The sequence below is a fragment of the Rhinoraja longicauda genome, chromosome 24 (genome assembly GCF_053455715.1).
Source record: "Rhinoraja longicauda isolate Sanriku21f chromosome 24, sRhiLon1.1, whole genome shotgun sequence".
Classification (NCBI taxonomy): Eukaryota; Metazoa; Chordata; class Chondrichthyes; order Rajiformes; family Arhynchobatidae; genus Rhinoraja; species Rhinoraja longicauda.
Window position 1 is genome coordinate 13,212,339 of NC_135976.1, and position 16,044 is coordinate 13,228,382.

The 16,044-nt window shown below is 42.6% G+C and overlaps 1 protein-coding gene across 2 annotated transcripts in view; it reads left to right on the plus strand.

Moving 5' to 3' along the window:
• LOC144605272 (uncharacterized) overlaps positions 1-16,044 on the plus strand; it is a 76,423-nt gene that overhangs the window by 23,779 nt on the left and 36,600 nt on the right. Inside the window, exons 2-4 of one of the 2 annotated variants that reach the window (XM_078420369.1) lie at positions 1,449-1,577; positions 5,947-6,223; positions 12,849-12,958. In XM_078420369.1, the coding sequence (XP_078276495.1) occupies positions 1,449-1,577; positions 5,947-6,223; positions 12,849-12,958 (516 nt within the window). The remainder of the gene's footprint in view (positions 1-1,448; positions 1,578-5,946; positions 6,224-12,848; positions 12,959-16,044) is intronic. The other variant, XM_078420370.1, reaches the window with a different exon arrangement.

Below are 16,044 nucleotides of genomic sequence, written 5' to 3' on the forward strand. Positions count from 1 at the left end.
GCCAAACTCCATCAGCTCATTCCAAGTTAAGTAATGACTAGGTTGGAAACAACCTGGCAATTAATGACTAGGCACGTCACGACGGTTGGCTTTATAGCTGGTACAGACTGCAGTCATCATCTTCTGGTGATAGAGGAAATATTTTTTGTTTAGTTTTAGTTTTAGTTTTAGTTTTAGTTTTAGTTTTAGTTTTAGTTTTAGTTTTAGTTTTAGTTTTAGTTTTAGTTTCAGTTTAGTTTAGTTTAATTTAGTTTAGTTTAGTTTAGTTTAGTTTAGTTAGCCTAGAGATACAGTGTAGTGCGAGTCTGCCCCGACCAGTGCTGTATGGAATGAAATGAATGAACCTTCATTGTAATTGTAATTTGGCAACTGTGAATTGTAAACATTGTTGGAAAGAATAATAGTTCAAATAATTTAGGGTTTTTTAGTTTAGTTTAGTTTAGAGATACAGCACAGAAACAGGCCCCTCGGACCACCGAGTCTGCACCGACCAGCGATCCCCGCACATTAACACTATCCTACACACACTAGGGAGAATTTACAATTTTACCAAGCCAATTAACCTGCAAACCTGTACGTCTTTGGAATGTGGGAGGAAACCAGAGCTCCTGGAGAAAGACACGCAGGTCACGGGGAGAACGTACAAACTCCGTTCAGACACCACCCGTAGTCAGGATTGAACTCGGGTCTCTGGTGCTGTAAGACAGCAACTCTAACACTGTGCCACCATGCCACCCCATTTTTATTAAGGTTGATGGATCTGATATGCCATTCATAAATACAATCAAGTCAAATGCAAGCACTAGATAAGTCACATGCAAGCAATAGATAAGGACTGTTCAGAAGTCTAATAAGAGAGGGGAAGAAGCAGTTCCTTGGTCTGGTGGTGCGTGCTTTCAAGCTTCTCTCCCCCTTGCCTGGCATATCAGATCTGTTTGGATTGCATTCAAAATAATAAACTTAAATAAAATTATTATTTTGAATGCAATCCAAACAGATCTGATATGCCATTCATAAATACAATCAAGTCAAATGCAAGCACAATAGATAAGAGCAAAGCTTTGTTTTGTATGTTATCCAAACAGATCAGAAATGCCATTCGTAAGTACAATCAAACTCAAGTACAATAGATAGAGCAAAGAGGAAGTTACAGAGTGCAAAATATAGATCTCAGCATTGTAGCACGTCAGCTCCATAAACAAAGTCCAGTGTCCACAATGGGGTAGAAAAGAATCAGACAGTATCCTAACTTATGGAAGGACTGTTCAGAGAGAGGAATAAGCAGCTCCTTGGTCTGGTGGTGTGTGCTTTCAAGCTTTTGTCCCACTTGCCCCACTATTCCGAATGGATTTCAGCATAGGAAAAAACGGCAAAGGGCTAATTTGATTTTCAAGCATCTCTTTACAGCAAGGGCTTAATCAGGTAAACTGGTTATTGTATTTTTGCAGTCTGGCAAGGCAGAGATCAATAGACGATGATGAGGAATTTGAGAAAGCTCGTCGGCGCCGGACCCGAATGCACACTTCATCAACGGATAATGAAGCTGTTGCAGAAGAGCAACATGCATCTGAAAACAGGTACAAATACTCTCATTACATTTGTATTAAATAATAGAATTGTTTTGACTTGGGAGCAAACGAGGACAGTGTTTAACAAGCAAAGCGTTCCAGCATTCAATAATTTCAGACAATCGCTCTTCACATTCCAGCTCACAAAGGTCATTGGCACCAACTTACATCAGGTGAAGTAGGGTGGGCATGTACTTCTCAGTGGTGCAGTGATAGGGTTGCTGCCTCACAGCGCCAGAGACCCAGGTTCGATCCTGACCTTGGGTGCTGTCTGGAGGAAGTTGTACGTTCTCCCTGTGACTGCATGAGCTTTCTCTGGGTGCTCCGATTCAGCTCCCACACCCAAAGACATGTGGGTTTGTACGGTAATTGGCAACCGGCAATTCTCCTGGGTGCGTCGGACAGAACTAGTGTGCAGATGATCAATGATCAGTGCAGACTTGGTGGCCCGAAATGCCTGTCTCCACGCTGTGTCTCTAAACTCTAAACTAATCTCAGTGTTCAGAAGAAGGAGGCATGTCCCTTCTTTGGAACATCGGACAATATTTCTCCCTGAGTACAAAACAAATTCTTGTTCTTGACATTAATATACTTAGCAATGTGCATTTACAGCTCTCTGGGTCAGAGATGCCCAAAGACTTCACCACACAGGGATACGAAATTTCTCCTCGTCTCAGTTCTGAAGATAGATAGATAGATCCTTGATTAGTACGTGTGTCAGGGGTTATGGGGAGAAGGCAGGAGAATGAGGTTACGAGGGAGCGATAGATCAGCCACGATTGAATGGCGGAGTAGACTTGATAGGCCGAATGGCCTAATTCTGCTCCTATCACTTATGACCTCATGACCTTATGAATGGCCAACTCTGTGTCTTGATGCTATTTCAAAATCTCCAGAAAGGGAAACTTTTTTTTCTTGCCAAGCATCCTTAGAATCTAATGTTCCAATGAAGGGTGCCCTTCAATTGACTGAATACCGAGAAGTACCGGCTCATTCTACTTCACCATGTGAAAGTTAGTACTAGTGACCATATTGAGAGCATAATCAGCATTGGGATGGGCTGTTGATTTAACATAAAGGCATGGACGGATGAAGTGCAAGGCCTAGATAGAGTGGATGTGGAAAGGATGCTTCCAATAACTGGAGAGTCTAGAACCAGGGAGCGAGCCTTTAGAATGGAGATGAAGATGAATTTTGTTAGCTAGAGTGGTGGTAAATCTGTAGAATTCATTGCCGCAGACAGCCAAGACATGGGGTGCTTTAAAAGAAGAGATTGAGAGGTTCTTCATTAATAAGTGTCATCGAATATGGGGAGAAGGCAAGAGGAGGAGGTTGAGAGGGAAAAACAGATCAACCATGATCGAATGTCGGAGCGGACTCGATGGGCCAAATGGCTTAATTTGCCTCCTCTGCCAAAGAAGAATTGAATAAAAGGAAATGGGGGTTCAGAAAAAAAAGCTGGAAAAACAAAGGAGAAATCAAAAATGAAAGTTATTATACTATTGGGCGAAACTGAAAGTTACATATGCCTGGTGACAACATATGCAGAAAGAGGTAATGTGGAAAGAAAAATAAAGATATTCCTACTGCTGATGGCATCAATAAAAACAAGGCTGAAAGAGTATGACATTTGCTGCTTTGTGTAATGTAATAAAGAGTATGGGATGTTAATTGTAATTGTAATTGATTTTATTAGCCGTATGAAAACAAAACAAGTATGTAGATCATACGAGGAATTTGATTTGCCAAACAGTCATACCAAAAAAGCAACAAAACACGCAACCACATAAAAATTTAACATAAACATCCATCACAGCGGCTCCTCCACATTCTTCACTGTGATGGAAGACAATAAAGTCTTATCTTCTTTCCTCCTTTTCCTCTCGCGGTTGGGCTATGAAATAGTAATATGAAAGGAGATTTTCTGGAGTTAAATACCTGGTCAAGACCTTGGTGAAATATTTGCAGGTGAGGCAAATCTAAAATAAGAACAGAAGATACTTGAAATATTCAGCAGGTCAGTCGGTATCTGTGAAGAGATAGATTTTTAATGCCAATTTTTCAGGAATGTTTAATCATGCCCTTTTTCAAAGAAACACTGGATGTAAAACTGTGCAATAAAGTGGCAAATGTTAAATGAGGTTGCTTTCGGATAAATAGGATCTTTCTGAAACTTTTATATCCTGAATAGTAACATTTGAGGCTATTGAACATCTTCCCCAGTTTTGGAAGTAGTTTTCAGGTGTTGGGTAAGCTCAACTTTTGAAGAATATTAGCAAATGTTTTTATTCAAAACTTTTGCTAAATGATAGCACATCCAAATGTGCTATCCAAATGTGCTGTCCAATTTCACATCCAAATGTTGTAAACCAGTGCAAAACATTGCACCACAAAACACATCGAAAGCCACAGAGGTAGAGCTGTTGCCTCACAGCACCAGAGACTTGGATTCGATCCTGACCTCTGGTGCTGTCTGTGTAGAGCATGAACCTTCTCCCTGTGGTTTCCACCGGGCGCTCCTGTTTCCTCCCACAATCCAAAGACATACAAGTTTGTAGATTAACTGGCCTCTGTAAATAAACCTCTCATGTGTAGAGTGGGTGTGAATAGTGGTGTAACTAGAACTAGTGTGAACGGGTGATTGACATGGCATGGACTCGGTGGGCCGAAGGGCCTGTTTCCATGCTGCATCTTTCAATTAATCAAACAATCGTAGACAGGGGGGGCATTGGTTTTGTCTTTTTGCACTATTATTGTTTGTACACACACACACACACACACACACACACACACACACACACACACACACACACACACACACACACACACGCATATATACTGAACTTTTTTTTCTCATTTATTATATTGTTACAGTGCACCGTGTTTACATATTCTGTTGTGCTGCTGCAAGTGAGAATGTCATTGTTCTGTCTGGGACATGTGTCAGTAACACTCTCTTGATTTTATGAATGCTTTAAAAATGACCGCCTTATGGCGAGTCGGAGGTGGAACTGCGCCTCCGCTTGGGCGAACCACAGGCGTGGTTGGTGGGCCCAGAACGGGGGCAGATGAACGCCGACTGCGTTCGGCGTCGATGCCTCCCGATGGGACATCTTGGTGATCTGTGATCACGTCGGGGTCACCACTATGGCGAGTCGTAGGCGAAGTACGTTGAGGTAGACGTTTATTGTAATATTAACAACCGTGACAACCAACGCACCAAACGACAGACAACCATAAATCTTACTGTCTCTCTCGGAGTTCTAAACCAGACTGCCCAGTCCCTCTACCTGCGCACCACCTCACCTCTTCTATCAATCAGAGGGTTCGATGGTCTGGACCAATCCCTGTGCCCCTACAGCCTCGATCATTGCAATAAAATTACTTATGCAGGAATATGACGGTGTGCTTTAAAGTTAGTAGAACGATCTCCTACTCAATAACGGCCAAAACCGAGCCACTAAAATACATCTTTCCTCCTTTGGCTGAAGGGAAAAATGTCTCCAAACTTGTACTGAGCTGTACTTGAAAGATGATGCGAACCTTGATTTGTTCAAACTTTGAGTAGGATGAGATGATCCAACTGCACTCAATTGCACACCGCCGGGACTTATTCTCCCCCTAATGGAGGTGTAGTACTTTCTACGGTTGAAGCTATACTGTGGAACCGATACAACAGTGCCCGATACAGGGAACAATTTGCACTTAGCAGATTTGATTGATACCGTGAGCCTCAAAATCCAACCCTTTGAACCTTGCAGTCATAAGCGGTAATCTCTGGAGCCTGCTGCTAAATTTTACTGTAAATGTTTTGGGCGGACACGCAGAGGTAACTGGACTTTGAAATACATTTTTAAACTTCTGCTTTGGGTTATAACCTGCCAAATGCTCTCTGATGTAGCACCAACACTCTAGTTCTATATTGTGCCACGTCAAACACCAACCATGTAACATGGGCTTGGTGCAGGTTCCCAGACGCTAATCCTTGCAGGGCAGCAACAATGCCATGATACCTTTAGTCATTTCACAGCTGACCTTCCGCTGACAGCAGCTTCTGTTTCTTTATTAAAATGCAAATATGTGCACCGCTTAAAGTTGTTCCCTCTGGCTTGTGTAACTACACAAGAAGTGCAGTTTTAATTGATTTTTATAGACGTCATTTAGCAGGACAAGTTAAACAATGAACAATTGTGGAGCAAGGTTATTACAAGGTACTGTGGCACAGGAAATGACTTTACTCCCGGCCACATGAATTCCACATGAATTATGGCCAAGCTGGGGGATTGATTCGCATAGTGTGTGTGGCAGCACATCATAAATATCCTTAGTCCAGTAAAAAAAAAAGTTTTAAACCATTTGTTTCCCATCCATAATTAAGCAGCGTGTTTAATGAACAAGAGCAAACGTCTCCGAACTCAGAAGATGAATCGGTTCCATTTGCTGAGATGCTGAAGAGGAGGGAAGAGGATAAAAGGCGCTCTCAGCGCGAGGCGTTGCAAAGTTTGAAACTAGCAAAGCTCGGCTCCAAGTCAGAAGGCGAGAGCGAGCAGGGGAATGAAAGCGAAAAGCAAGAAATAAAGGAAGTGCGCACCAAGACGACAAGGAAGCAGTCAGAAGACAATTACACCAAGAAGCTTAGTGCAAACTCTTTGAAGGTAAGTGTCCCGCTCACTGTGAAATTCATGTACAAGTCGTGTGAGGGTAGCTACTTGTTTAATATAAGATCCCTTGTCACTTGGAGTAGATTGTGAGGTAACTTGATTTAAGACAGAATTGTTAAAACCGGCATTTGCGAGGAGTCTGAAGAGGGGTCTTGACCCGAAACGTCACCCGTTCCTTCTCTCCGGAGATGCTGCCTGTCCCGCTGAGTTACGCCAGCACTTTGGGTCCGTTTTTCAGTTTAAACCAGCATCTGCATTTCCTTCCGACAACATTTGCAAGGTTATGTTCTGCTAAGTTTGACCTATGTCGACAAAAGTGATTGGGAGTACAGAGAAGAGACAAAAGTCCTTCAGAATTGAAGCTGAAAATGAACATTAAAAAAGGTTCGTAATCAGATTTAGTTGCGTAATCAGAAAGCACTATGCTCACCCAAAGACAAGTGGAATCTTTCAAGGTCTCTCGTGTAAAAAAAAACATTTGCAGGTGATACCAAATACATGATTTAGTGGAAATAGCACCAAAAGCAAAACAATATAATAATGACTCAGCAGGACAGGTAGCAACAATAAGGCTTTGGGTTAGGATGCTTGCAGGATCTCGAATATTAAATACAAGAGAGTCTTTCATTAGCATAGAAAGAGGCCATTTGTCTCACCTGGTCTCAGATGGCAAACGTATTCTTAACAGGTATCCTGTCATCCTATTTCATCTAAATCCAAAGTCCAATCCAGGGACTGATGTGATATTTAGTAGAATTATATAACATTATGAGAGTTCTGGAGAGGGAAAAGAGAAAAGATTTGATTCTCCGAGGTGAGAGGTCAGTAACTAATGGGAAAAATAATTGTTTATTTTATTTTCGAGATAAAATATGCCCCCCCCCCCCCCAAGAGTCTGTGCCAGCCAACGATCACCAGCCAATGTTCTATTCCATCCCAGTTTTGCATCCTACACACTCGCTCGGGGCAATTTACAGAAGCCATTTAATCTACAAACCTGAATGTCTTTGGAACGTGGGAACTTGGGAGGAAGGCCACATGGTCAAACTCCATGTGGGCTCGCAAACTCCACACAGGTCAGGATCAAACCCAGATCACTGGTGGTGTAAGGTAGCAGCTCTATTGCTGTGTCAATCTGGTGCCCTTTTTAGTTAGTTGAAAGACTGATAGCTGGGGAGTTAATAAAAAAATATCGGGGGTTTAAGACTCATTGCCTGAACAGTAATTGATTGAGTTCTGGTCTGAGAGTTGGTTAGCAAGCAACAAAAGCTTTTCACTGTACCTCGGTACAAGTGACAATAAACTAAACTCATATACTTGAAAAGCTATTACCTCCTGGGCTACGGATGGAGACCAGGAAAGTGGGATTAATTTAAATTAGTCCAGTTTTAGCCATAGGGACAACATTAAGCCAAATGGGTTCTTCTGAGCCACAAATTTCAAAGAAATTGGGCTATGAGCCCAATGAGACATACCAAAGCTACCTTTTGAAAGACCTCTCTATCCTGGACGATTAGTATCTGGAAAATAAAACCTTTCTGGACTGGAAATTGGATTGGATTCATTTCTCTTACACTTAAAAAATGTGTTAGAAGCCTACAAAATAATGACAAGAATTGGTCAAAATAATGTCTGAACCAGAATTGGAGGGCTTTCCGCACAAAAGAAATTGCAAAAAAGGGGGCCTTCGTATTATGTAGAAACAACGTATTACATAGAACTGCAAATGCTGGTTTGCAAAAAAAAACAACACAAAGTGCTCAGACACTCAGAAACCCAGGGACACAAAGACACTAAGTAACTCACAATGTCAGGTAGTACCTCTGGAGACCATGGATAAGTGATGTTTCAGGTTAGGACCCTTCTTCAGACTGATTGTAGTTGAAGGCTGAAAGCAACTCCGATGTACCTCCTACACAGCAGTGATAATAAGCCCAGCCTATCCAATCTCCCTTTATAACTGTGACGCTCCACAGAAAACTGGGACTGCTACTGTACAATCAACTAGTGTAAATGCTGGTCTGCAGGTAGGACTGTGTGGTACCAAGTGCTACTTTCATCATATGTTTAAATCTGAAATTGTGTTTGTCCTTGGAGTAACCAAGAACTTGCGTACCCCGACAGAAAATCAGTCGTGCTCACAGTTCTGGTTCACTCTTAGTTAATTAGCCTACTCATTTCCTATTACTGCTTGTCGATGAGTATCCCAAGGCTCTTCTGCATTCTTAGAATTGTTCAGGTAATGGATTTTAGTTACACAGTGTGAAAGAGCAAGCCATGAGGAAGTTATGTGAGAGGTAAAAACTGGACTGTTTCCTGATTGTATAAAAATAGCAGGACTGTTCAGAATTAATTTGCTCGTAAATATTTATAGAGTCATAGTTGCCACAGTTAGGCATTAGTGAGACCACACATGGAGCTAGGCATTGGTGAGGCCACACAGGGTGAGGCATTGGTGAGGCCGCACAGCTGAGCTAGGCAATGGTGAGGCCACACATGGTGAGGCATTGGTGAGGCCACACATGGAGCTAGGCATTGGTGTGGCCACACATGGAGCTAGGCATTGGTGAGGCCACACATGATGAGGCATTGGTGAGGCCACACATGGAACTAGGCATTGGTGAGGCCACACAGGGTGAGGCATTGGTGAGGCCACACAGCTGAGCTAGGCAATGGTGAGGCCACACATGGTGAGGCATTGGTGAGGCCACACACGGAGCTAGGCATTGGTGAGGCCACACATGGAGTACAGCATACAGTTTTCAATTCAGTTTAGTTTATTGCCACATGTGCCGTGGAACAGTGAAAAGCTTTTGTTGGGACTCCAGACCTTTTTGGTCTCCTTATGTAAAGAGTGAGACCCTTGCATTGGCGGCAGAGCAGAGGTTCACTGGGTTGTCTCCTGGGTTGAAGGACCTGTGCTATGAAGAAAGGCTGAGGGGGTTGAGGCAATGCATTGCAGTTTAGAAGGATGAGTAAAACTGATTAAAACAAGTATGATTCTGAAGGGTATTTACATGATAGATGGTTGGAGAATGCTTCCCCTGTGCATCTCAGAATATCAAGTCAGTTGTACAACACGGAAATAGGCCCTTCGACCCAACTCATCAATACAAATCAAGTTGCTTAACCAAGCTAGTTCCACTTGCCTGCATCTGGACCATGTTCCTCCAAATCATCCCTGTCAATGTAACTATCCAAGTGTCTTCTACATGTACCCATCTCTGCCACTTCCTCTGGCAGCTCGTTCCGTACATGCACCACCCTGGGCGTGGAAAAGCGGTTACTCAAATCTCTTAGATCTTTTCCCTCTCATCCTAAACCTATGGTCTGTAGTTTTACATTTACCTACCCTTGGAAAAATGGCTGTGGATCTTCACCTGATAAGATCACTCCTCAGCCTCTGAAACTCCAGCAGAAACAGAACCAGCCCATCAAACCTTCTCCTCATAACTCAAATGTTCCAGACCTGGTAGCACCCTCATAAATCTTTTTTGTGCCTTTTCCAATTTAATTAGATCCTTCCCGTCACAGGGGGATCAGAACTGTACACGACATTCCCAATGCGGCCTTATTGTTGTTTTGTACACTTGTGACATGTTGTTCTAATTTCTATCCTCAATACACTGACCGATGAAGGCAAGTGGTCCAAACACCTTCTTTACCATCCTGTCTACCACCTTACCCAAGTAAATTCCAAAGGTTGAGTCATTAAATATATGCAAGGCTGAGATAGATTTATGGTCTATAGGGAGGTCAAGAGTAAGTAGGAGTGGGCAGGAAAGTGGAACTGAGGTCAGATCAGACCGGCCATGATCTTATTGAATGGATGAGGTGGGCTCAAAATACCCATTGAGGTACTCTCACTCCTGTTTTCTTATGACAGAGTGGTGAGGAGGGCTAAATGGACAGCTTTTTCAAAGGGCTGGTACAGGCACAATGGGTTGAATGGCCTCCTTGTAGTACCAATCTGTGATTCGTAGACACGGACAAGCTCAACATCATCAACTACCTTTTACATGGGAATAACTATTTTGTAAAACACTTCCGTTAAACCAACTTCTGTAATGGACAGCCAAAACTACCATTTGGTGATTGGAAGAGGGATAGAATAATTATCGAATAGACTGAAAAGCACACGTCACGTTTACACTGCTGATACCTCGATTATGATGTTATAACTTGAGATAGTAAAAAGCCACCGGGTTGAGAATGTCGGCTGATAATCCTTTCAGCTCTGGAGTAATATTATTGTAAGTGATCGTAGGTACATTTTTCCCTTTTAAAAATTTTGTATTACCAAACGGCACATTTTTATTACCAAGACTTTCAGCAGAATGCAACTATTTTCGCAGCAGCATTTTGCGACTGAAAATCGATTTTTTTCTTTTGCAAAGTGAAACAGGATGACATCAATTCTGAAGTTGTTTTCTGATATCAAGCTGCTGGACTTTGGCTCTTGAAAATGCAAATGATGTTATATTTTTGCCTCAACAGTTATCATCACTCCACATCCCTTACTTCAAATTTTTTTTTCCTGTGCCAAGAATTGTAGCATTTGGATGAATGATACATACCCTAAACGTTAACTACCTCCAGAGCATTCGGTATTTCCGATTGCCACCGTTTTCTGCGTTTACGTCAAAAAGCCAGCGTTTGCAGATTACCTTTTTTACAATTCGCAGTAGTCACTTGTAATATTAACTAGTGCACGCATACAAGGCATCCAAAAATGAGAACTCGGATCGAGTCTGAACCTTATTTCTAAACCCGTCACTGAAGGCTGCATTGAGATGCAAAATCTTTAATGACTCGTGCTGTATTCCAACATAGAACATCGAATAACAGTACAGCCCTTAAGCCCACAATGTCTGTACAAAATAAGATGCCAAGACCAACTGTTATCTGCCTGCACATAATCCATATCCCACCATTCCCTTCATATCCATGTGTCTTTCCAAAAGTCTCTCAAATGCCACCATTGAGCAGTGCGCCTATCTTCAAGTCTCTTATTAAACAGTGTGATAAAGTAATAAACAATGCTAAGTAGGTTTATATTACTATTGGCAATCAAAGGAATCACATTGCCCTTCCGTCATTTATTACACTCTTACACCATTTTGGGCTGTTTCCCTCTGAATTTCAAAAGGCTCAATCTTGCTGACTGATCTGATCGATATTCTGCCTCAATAAACCTTGGACTTTGGCATGTGTGGTGTTAAAGGCTGGCACGTCTGATGGTCTGTTCCACTGCTGGACTCTCTCCTCACTGAGCCTGGGTGTGGAGCAATGACTCAGTGACAAGAGGGTCTGGAGGAACCTTCCAGCAAGCCTAGGAACTTTGACCTCTCGACCATCTCCACAACAGTTCCGTTGATGAAGACAGGATTGTGTGCACCTCCTCGCTTCCTTAGGTCAACAACCAACTCTTCCATCTTGCTGACATTACTTTAGTTTACTTTAGAAATACAGTGCGGAAACAGGCCCTTCTGCCCACCAAGTCCGTGCTGACCAGCGATCACCCCGTACACTAGCACAATCCTACAATCCTAGGGACAATTTACAATTTTACTGAAGCCAATTAGCCTACAAACCTGCATGTCTTTGGAGTTTGAGAGCACCCAGATAAAACCTTCACAATAACAGAGAACGTTCAAACTCTATATAGACAGCACGCGTAGTCAGGATTGAACCCGGGTCTCTCACACAGCAAGACAGCAGCCCCATTGCTGCACCACCGTGGCGCCCCAGCTGTATACATGTCACTGATAGCAAATGTATATTCTGTACAAATTGCTTACACTATTTTTGAGCAAAGAGTTAGGAATTCTCAATGCCTGCATCTTCAATGTTACAAGGTGCAAGTTGTGGCTTCACAATGGTGAGAAGAACTTCCAAACTGAAATGAGGACCCAGTGTATCTCGTCACCCATTCCTTCTCTCCTGAGATGCTGCCTGACCCGCTGAGTTACTCCAGCATTCTGTGTCTACCTTCGATTTGAACCAGCATCTGCAGTTATTTTCCTACCCAGTGTATCTAGACATTTCCTGAACCACCGTGATGGAATCCTTGCAAGATTGTGGAGAAATATCATTAAAATTTCTGTCAATAACTGTTGATGTATAAAAATGTATTGAATGAGTACTGAGGTTAAAAGGATTCCTGAAACTATATGTCTGGCCTTTAACAGAGGCCTGAATAGAGTGGATGCAGAGAGAATGTTTCCACTAGTGGGAGAGTCTAGGACCAGTGGGCACAGCCTCAAAATAAAAGGACGCACCTTTGGAAAGGAGATGCGGAGGAATTTCTTCATTGAGAGGGTGGTGAATCTGTGGAATCCAAGGTCGAGTCATTGGGTATTTTTAAGGTGAAGGTTGTCAGATTCCTGATGGGTAAGGGTATTAAGGATTATGGGGAGAAGGCAGGAGAATGGGATCGAGAGGGAAAGATAGATCAACCGCAATCGAATGGCAGAGTAGGCTCGATAGGCAAATGGCCTCCTTCTGCTCCTATGACTTATGAACTTATACCTTGCATCAGATGGCAAATATACAATGCAAGCTTTGACGAGACACTAGTCATTCTTTATATTGAAGACTTTCTTTTACGTCTGAGCAGGAAAATGAGAGCAACAACAGAGCCACCAGCACACAGAACCATTCGGATACTGGCAGTGTTGGCCATCAAACGCCTCTCAGTCCTATCCACACCACACGGGCCTTCATCAGGTAAGAATGCACTTTAACTGTAAGTTACCCTACGTAATGCACTGTGCTTTTTATCCTGCTGATGTTATACTGCAGATTCATACAGCACAGGAACAGGCCATTCGGCCCAAAATATCCCTGCCAAACAGAATGGCAAGTTAAGCTAATCTCCTCTGCCTGTACCTGATCCATGTCCCTCCATTCCCCAAACATCCTCAAAGTCTCTAAATACAACTACTGTATCTACCTCCACCACCCCCTTGGCAGCGAATTCCAGGCACCCACCACTCTCTGTTTAAAAAAAACACTTGCCCCCGACATCTCCTTTAGTCTTTGCCCCTTCTACCTCAAAGCTATGCCCTCTAGTCTTCAGTATTTCCACCCTGGGTAAAAGTTCTGGCTGTCTACCCTATCTAGGTCTCTTTATCATCTAACTAATTGTAAGAATAAAATCTTTATTTATCGTGACCTGTGTGGGTTTTCTCTGAGATCTTCGGTTTTCTCCCACATTCCAATGACCTACAGATTTGTAGGTAAATTAGCTTGGTAAATGTAAAAATTGTCTCTAGTGTGTGTATTATAGTGTTAGTGTGTGGGGATCGCTGGTCGGTGCGGACCCGATGGGCCAAATGGCCTGTTCCCGCGTTGTATCTCTAAACTAAACTAATCTAAATTAGAAAACTCTCATCCTTTTTATTGAAAGTTCATAATATTCAAAGTAATTAGTTTTAACATAATTCAGCACATTAATTAAGAATGCATTTGTGCTTGTGAACCTCCTCTCAACTATTTATACACATATCTAAAAACTTAAATCAATATCACATAACGCATGAAAATCAGTTTGCCTAGATGTGCCTAGAAGGTTAATGGCTTGGTGCTTTGTTTTAAGTGTTATACGATGGAAGGCTCATTTTTGTTCAACATCGAAGCAAAGTGTCAAATATGTCTGGATCGAATACTAAGTCTGAAGAAGGGTCCCAATCCAAAACAGTTGCCTATCAATGTTCACCAGAGATTTTGCTTGAGCTTTGTGTGACCACACAAGATTCCAGCATCTGCAGTACCTCCTAGTAAATATTTCCATATTGTGTGTCTGGAAATTGTTGGTAAAATTTGTGATCCCCACCCACTCAATGTGATCTCTGCTTCAGGGGCATAATGACACGTCATTCCTCGTGCAATGCTTCTTCAAAATGATCATGTTATACTGAGGCATTCATCAATGGGAACCCCCCAGAGCAGTCGACATAAGTCCGTAGGTTCATAAGATATGGGAGTGAAATTAGGCCATTTGGTCCATCAAGTCAACTCTGCCATTCAATCGTGGCTGCTGCATCTTTCCCTCTCAACCCCATTCTCCTGCCTTCTCTCTGTCACCCCTGACACCCTGACATGACTCCTGCAATGTGGGTTGGGAGATCTGTAAGGAAGTACGATCCATTACCTAAATCCTAAAGAAAGAGCCTCGCAGCAAAGTTACAAACCACTTTGAGATGAGGAAGAATTTCTTTAGTCAGAAGGTGGTGAATCTGGGGATTTCATTGCCACAGGTTTTGGAGGCCAAGTCAATGGATATTTTTAAGGCAGAGATAGAGAGATTCTTGATTAGTACAGGTGTCAGGGGTTATGGGGAGAAGCCAGGAGAATGGGGTTGAGAGGGAGAGATAGATCAGCCACGATTGAATAGCGGAGTAGACTTGATGGGCCGAATGGCCTGATTCTGCTCCTAGAACTTATGAGCTTATGAATGACTATAGATTTAGGGGAGAGCTGGTGGAAGAATCATCCTGAACTCAAAGTACTTTGAGCATTTGTACCCATTAAGTATACCAACAGCAGCAGGCGTTTAAAGCAAATTTCAATGCTTACAACTGCACAGCTTACTTCAATACTGAATCATGAGGGACATGGATAAAGTAAATGCTCGCAGTCTCTTTCCCAAAATAGAGGATCCTAAACCTAGAGGTCATAGACTTGTGGTGAGAGGGGATATTAAAGGTCGTCAGGAATAATGTTTTCACTCAGAGAGTAGTCCGCATCTGGAAACTATAGAAGCTTAAAGATTTTTTTTTAAGACATTTGGACATATACATGCTTAGGAAGGGTTTAGAGGGATATGGTCCAAATGCAGGCAAATGGGGGACAAGCCCAGAAAGTCAATTGGCCTGAAAATAGACACATAGTGCTGGAGTAACGCAGCGGGACAGGCAGCATGTGTGGTTAGAAGGGATGGTTGACGTTTCAGGTAGAGATCCAGCCAAATTGACCTGATTGGACAAGGTGGTCAAAGGACCTGTTTCCATGCTGTGTAGCATTGTTTACATGCAGGAAACATGACAATGAATTGACACATAGGCGAGAATAAATTATGACAGGTAGTGTGGGCACAAAACAAAAAAAAACAAGCACAATTCCTATTTGTTTGATTTACGCATTGAAAGGTAACTAATGTCTTAATGCAATTTCCGGGCGTCCTTTCTCCCTTCCCTCTGAGTGGCGCTCCATCTTGTGGTCACGTTGGGAAGTGCTGAAGCTCATCCCCATCAGTGCTGAACAAGGATGCTGGTGTGACAAAATGGAGGCCTGCAGATGCTGGAATCCTGAGCTAAAAAAAAAAAGAAATTGCTTGAGGAACTCAATAAGTCAGGCAGCATCTATGGAGAGAAATGAATAGACAACATTTTGAGTTAGGATTCTTCCTCGGAGTAATGGAGTGGAGGGGTGAGAGAAAGAGATTAAGAGAAAGGGTGGGGTGAGATTTGGCAAGTGATAGGTGGATAAAGTAGGTTGGTTGGTAGATGAATCAGGTGAGAGAGAGAGAGAAAGGGAAGATTGTAACCAAGGTTGGAGGTGGAGAAGACAAAAGATGCAAATGGTAGAATCTGAGAAGGAAGGTGAGGAATGAAATGTAGGACTAGGAGGTGGATAGAAGAGAATGTGTGGTGGGATAAGGAGGAGTTTCTTTAGCCAGAGGGCGGTGAATCTGTGGAATTCAATGCTAGAGAAGGCTGTGGAAGCCAAGTCATTGAGTATTTTTAAAGTGGAGATTCATAGGTTCTCGATTAGTAAGGGCGTCAAAAGTTAAGGTCCTGTCCCAGTTAGGA